General features: G+C 30.3%; 1 protein-coding gene across 1 annotated transcript; it reads right to left on the bottom strand.

Annotated features, from left to right (window-relative positions):
• Window positions 1–1,091: 1,091 nt before the first annotated feature.
• Window positions 1,092–3,361, bottom strand: LOC145042005 (secoisolariciresinol dehydrogenase-like). The gene is made up of 2 exons (XM_078990289.1): window positions 3,230–3,361; window positions 1,092–2,118 (listed from the first exon to the last, which is right to left on the bottom strand). Exons 1-2 carry the CDS (start codon window positions 3,256–3,258, stop codon window positions 1,332–1,334), a joined length of 816 nt encoding a protein of 271 aa, XP_078846415.1. The 5' UTR covers window positions 3,259–3,361; the 3' UTR covers window positions 1,092–1,331.
• Between the last annotated feature and the right edge of the window lie 3,197 nt (window positions 3,362–6,558).

The following is a 6,558-nucleotide window of genomic DNA, read 5'->3' as shown; positions in this document are numbered from 1 at the left end:
TCTTTAGTTATTTCCAGTATAACACATATAAGCTATTTTTTCCCAAAAACTATTTTTAACTTATGGCGACGACAAGTCGTCGGGAAAAGGTCATCGGGAAAGGGTCGTCGGCACAGGCGTGTCGGCATAGGTCTGTTAAGTCGTCGGCATAGATGTCGCCGATATAGCGTGCTCTATTGCGACAACATGTCGTCGGTACAGATTTTGTCAACGATATTTTCAGGGAAAAAATAAAGTTTTATTAGAACCCTGTGGCAACGACATGTCATCGGGACAGCTATAGCAACGACTAGTCGTCGCGACAGGTTGAAGCTATTATGACGCTATGTTGTCGCTATAGGGTTTTATTAGTTAACGGTTATGGACCTATAGCGACGACTTGTCGTCGGTATAGCTACTGATTGTTTTTTAACTTTATAGGTTTTGTACATTACCATTCCTGCATGTTTAAGAAATCCCAAAAACATTGCAGCATATATAAACTGAAATACATTAACTAGGTACCATTGTTCAAATTCAAAACATCAAATTCAAGTTTAATATTACAATAAGTAGTTAACTAACATTGTTTATAATACTAAAAAAACATCAACCATCATTGTCATAATCGTCTTCTCCTTCTTCTTCTTTTGCTGAAATGCTATCGTTACAATATTTTGCTAAAACAAACAAACAAAAAAAAAACCCTATGGCGACGGCAAGTCGTCGGGATAGCCTTGTGATGTGGATCGCCACTTGTCATGCCGACGACATGTTGTCAGTATAGAATACGCAAAACTACATCGTTTTGCTTTTCTAACACATGGATTAAAAATAAATGGAAACTATATTTTTTGGTGCGTATACCGACGACAAGTTGTCGGTATTGAATTTAAGAATACCGCCATTATTTTCATCGTTCCCGCGAGAGTTTTGCCGACGACTTGTCGTCGGCATAGGGGTCCTAGTCAAATTAAATAAGTCAAAGTTCGCTAAACCTATGGCGACAACAAGTCGTCGGCATAGGGATACTTTTAGCGACGACATTTTTCGTCGGGAAAGTGTCGTGTGCATAGGTCCGTTTCCTTTTTAGTGTTAAAAGAATAATAATATTAAAACAAAAAAACAAAAAGATCCGAAATCCTTAGACATTGAACAGCTACACCCTAGGACCAGAAAGAACATTATAAATCTCCATGGAGAACTTACTATACAAAAATGCTACATTTATTTAGAGCATTTCCATAAGGAATTAGTGAGGATTGCTCTATAATACTAGAAGCGCTACACTTAACACACACATGACTTATAATCTTAACCAAATCAAAATAGAACAAGTCTACATATCAAAGTTACTCGATAGGGGAAGCTCGAGCAAATAGACCAAAAGCTGGATTAATAACAGTAAACCCTCCATCAAGTACTAGATTATGCCCGCTCATGTACTTGGCCTCATCGCTCGCTAGAAAAAGAGCAGCTTCTGCAACATCTTCTATACTCAGCAAGATCCCTTTGAGGTTCGAATAAACTTTTGAGTATTTATCAGGGTAATCTTTTACATAATTTGTAGCCATAGGTGAAGGGATAAAATGAGGTGATAAGCAATTAACACGAATCCCATATTGGCCAAGCTCGGCAGCTGTATTCTTAGTTAGACCCACAAGCGCATGTTTTGAAGTCGAATAAGCATGAGAAACGATTCCTCCAACGCTCCCAGACACACTTCCCAAATTAATAATGCTGCCTCTCCGAGCTGAAATCATGGCTCGAGCTGCGTGCTTTGTTCCTAGAAACACGCCGGTAACGTTGACTTTCATAACCCTTTCAAAATCTAACATATCGTTATCGAGAATACTGAGCTTTCCATCATCTACAATGGCTGCATTGTTGACCATTATGTCCAACCTACCATATTTGGCAAGTGTGATGTTGATGACATTTTCAACATCAGATTCAACAGTCACGTTACAATGGACAAACAAAGCGTTTTCAAGACCAATATCTTTACAAACTTCTTGACCTAAGTCGTCTTGGATATCAGCAATCACGACTTTGGCTCCATGTTTTATGAATAGTCTTGCCGTTGCCTCACCGATTCCTTGAGCTCCACCAGTGACAACTGCTACTTTCATTGACAACCTAAAGAAAAATTAAACAGCGTTACAAGAATGAATTGTTTATGGATTACTCACAATCTTAGTTTAATTTCTTTAAATTGTTAAAAGAAAAATATAAATGAAGCATCCAGATATATGAGTACAACATAGTTTTGATGATCCTACATCGAAATTCTATCTCATGAAAAGCATAGTTTTTATCATCCTTGCGTCGACCATTATATCTTGAAAACCATCTAAACAACCGTTAGATCTAAGTTTATATGAGTGTTGATAATAAAATCCTTCTCATAGTGAAATGCTTATCATGAAAATAGTTGAATGATTCTACTCGTATTTTTATTTTACTTTTAACCTTAAAAAAGATTTAGAAAACCGATCGAACTTTATTCTACATTATTTTTATTGTGAAATGTAAAGATCTTTATATAAGAACGAAGTTCTATCTTTTATAAATTTTATAAATTTTGGGTTAATTTGTTAATTTTTTAATTAAGATTAATTGCTTTGCGAAGAATCTCACTAATAAGTTTGTAATTTGTGATGAATATACATTTTGATGGTGGTCTTATCAGAATTCGAGAAAAAACTAGAAATAATCACCTGTGACTTGCGAGCATTATTTAAACATTCCTTGAATAAAACCGATCAAAATCATATGAGCTTAAAATTTTGGAACTGTTTTAAATTGAAATTTCGCAAACAAGATTTTATATTTACTTAAGAACAGTTTTTAATATAAAAACTTGCCGTAGAGGGACTGTATGTATCATCTTTCCAAATATTATTGAATGTCATACATCTAAGTAATTTTTGCAGAAATTTACTAACTGTTTAGGGGGTACTAAATTTTGCACGCATTACTCATATTTATTTATGTATGTCTATTTATTATTTGTATGAATGTGTATGTATTATGTATAACAACCAAAGTAGTAGTAACTAATAATAATAATATTAATAATAATAATAATAATAATAATAATTATTATTATTATTATTATATTTATAATAATGATGATGTATTGAAATATATATATATATATATATATATATATATATATATATATATATATATATATATATATATATATATATATATTATGTTTTTATTATAAAAGAAATAAGATTACCTGGGGACAAATTCTGAAACATTTGCCATGGTTTTTGATGGCCGGATAAGCAAAAAGTTCTTGCTAATTGCTATAGATTTTGATCGGAAAGAAATGAGCGGTGGATGAATATGCCGAGCAGATGCCTTTAAATATAAAATTTTCCCTTTGTTAGTTTATTCTTTTAACACTATTTAATTGGCCTACCGGCCCTTGCATGAAGTTTCTTTCAAAAAGAAAAAAAAAAACACATGTATGTACTATTAATATAATATATTCTAACTAATGTATTTTTTTATTAAAAACGATATGTTTTAAAATTCTCTATTGGCATGTTGAAAAACATGGCAAAATTTTATTTTATGGAAAATATATCGAAGGACACAAAATAAATAATATGGGTAATGAAATCTATTTTCTTTTTAGTTGTATATTTGTCGAATGAACTTTGAAAAGTACTTATATAATATGATCAAAATACATTATTATTGATTTTTGTTTATTTATTACGATTTTTACTTAAAAAAACATTTCATATACTTCAAATTTTTACTTACTGCTTACGAACTCAAACTTTGTGTTTTTTTTTTTAATTTGCCGAAAAGTATATATATATATATATATATATATATATATATATATATATATATATATATATATATATATATATATATATATATATATATATATATATATGTGTGTGTGTGTGTGTTTTTAAGGGGTTGACATTGGTGTGCATGAACATAAGGGTAGGTGTAGGTATAATGTATGCATGACGGATATAGTTGTATATTATTCAATGTTTTTAAAATGTATATATTTATATTATAAGTTATGTTTTTTAAATAATTTAATGCTACAAAAACAAAAAAAATAAAAAAAGAGAATACTTTGGGGTGGTTTTATTTTTCTATGTTTTCAAAATGTATATATATTTATGTTATAAATTATGTTTTTAATTAATTTAATGCTACAAAAATAAAAATAAAAATAAAAATAAAAAAGAATATTGTGGAGTGGTAACCATTTCCAATGTTTAGTGGCGGTGGTGATGGGTTTGGTGTGAAACTGATGTGACGCACATGTAGCAACACTTTTCCGATAGGGGTGGGTGTGACCACTCCCCGTAGCCTTTGGCTAGTTATATGGTATGGTGAGACTTTTACACATAGACTCCTACATAGAGGGTTTCCATTAACTAACGCCACATCACATAGTAATGGTTGTCTTGTCCATTGCTTTGTTCTATACTTGTTCACAGAGGAAATGGTCAAAATTTGAGTATTGACATTTAAAAAAATATATATTTTTATTTTTAAACCATCAATTTCCAAAAAATAAAAATATATTGATGACGTAGATTGGTGATAATTTTCAAGGATTTGTGGTGATAGTGTGAAGATGTGACTTTTTTAGTAATATCTTGTGACCATAGTTCTTAGTTTTAGGGGTGTTTGATTAAATTTATGACTTTTCATAATATTTTTCAACTTATAGTTTATAACTTATAAACTAATAAGTTAAGACGACTTATACATCTTTAGTTATTTCCGGTATGACACCTATAAACTATTTTTTTCCCAAAAACTATTTTTAACTTATACCGGTGACGAACTGGTAATCAGCTAAAAATGAACTTAAACCGTTAATAAGTTAAAATAAGCTCAAATAAGCTTAACCAAACACCCTCTTAAAGTAAGCTCGATTGAAGACAAATTACTTAATGTGGTCCCCTTTATTTTTAATTATCCTCATTCGTACAGTAAACATATAAACAAAAAACATAACTTTATATAGGGAAAACGACATAAAAGCTTTTAAATTTTCACAAAAATGTCGGTTTTACTCTTGTACGTGTTTTATGTCCAGTAATGCCTGAATTTTTGTTTAATTTGTTTAATTTTACTCTTGTAGTCGGTTTACAGATAACCCACCGGTTTCCAGATAACCTACCGGTTACCTAATGCCAGTAAAACCCTTAAATTTTTAAAAATGCTCGGATTTACCCTAAAGTTTTTCAAAAATGTTCGGATTTACTCTTACCTTGATTATTATTATTATTATTATTATTATTATTATTATTATTATTATTATTATTATTATTATTATAAGGGCTAATGTCATAAAAATTCTCAAGTTTTCAGGATTTTATCGGTTTTGCTCAAAGTTGAATTTTATGTCCCTTTTTACCATAACATTTTCCAAAAAATGTTCGGTTTTACCCTTTTACCGGTGATAACAGGTTGCCATTATATTAACTTCGCAAAAAACCCTTAAGTTTATAGTTTTTTAAGTTTTTACCCTTAAGTTTAGAGTAAATTACACGAATGGTCCCTATGGTTTGGGGTAATTTACACGTTTGGTCCCTAACTTATTTTTTTAACTTGGAAAGTCCTTAGTATTTGTTTTTGTTACGCCATTGGTCCCTATTGTTTGTTTTTGTTACACCGTTGGTCCCTATCTTACCTAAAAAGACTATTATTTAAGTAGGGAAAATGATAGGGTAGGTAAGGTAAGATGAGATGGATGAAGTTGGTGGTGTGTTTATTTAAATAAATTAAAAAATCAATGACAAAATAGTTTTTTTAGGTAAGACAGGGACCAAGTGTGTAACAAAAACAAACAATAGGGACCTTCCGAGTTAAAAAAATAAGTTAGGGACCAAACGCGCAAATTAACCTAAACCATAGGGACCATTTGTGTAATTTACTCTTAAGTTTATATTTTTTTTTTTTACATTTTTACCATTTGTATTTTTTTTTTCATATTATATGTATTCATCAAGGTTGTCAAGATCGGGATCCTACCTAGGATCGTTTTTGGGTTTGCAAAATCGGAATCGTAAGATCGGGATCGAGATCCTAAGATCCCACAAAATAGAATATAATTTTAATTTATAATATTAATCATAAAAAATATTTCAAACATTTAATTGTTCGTTCAAAAGTTATAAAAACTTTAAAATATTAGTTATAAGTCACAATAAAAATGATAAATGGTAGATTGGTAAAGGGTAAAAGACATAAAATGGTAAAAAAAATTCATTTGAAAAAAAAAATTAAAGGAAGGTAGGATCGGATCGGATCTCGATCCTACGATCCTACCTGCGATCCTACCCAAAATACGATCATTTTACGATCCAGATCGTTTTTCATACATAGGATCGTAGGATCGTACGATCCTACGATCAGGATCGCGATTTTGACAACCATGGAATTCATGCAGAAAAATTATATTTATACACGATTTTTTTTTTAATTTAATGTTATATACAAAAATATTTATCTATATATAACATTAAAAAATATAAATACAATATTTAATTAATCAATTTTTCGTATATAAATACA

Source organism: Lactuca saligna, chromosome 4, assembly GCF_052625555.1.
Source record: "Lactuca saligna cultivar CGN05327 chromosome 4, ASM5262555v1, whole genome shotgun sequence".
Classification (NCBI taxonomy): Eukaryota; Viridiplantae; Streptophyta; class Magnoliopsida; order Asterales; family Asteraceae; genus Lactuca; species Lactuca saligna.
The sequence above is the reverse complement of the archived record's forward strand: the minus strand, read 5'-3'. Positions and strand labels throughout refer to the sequence as shown.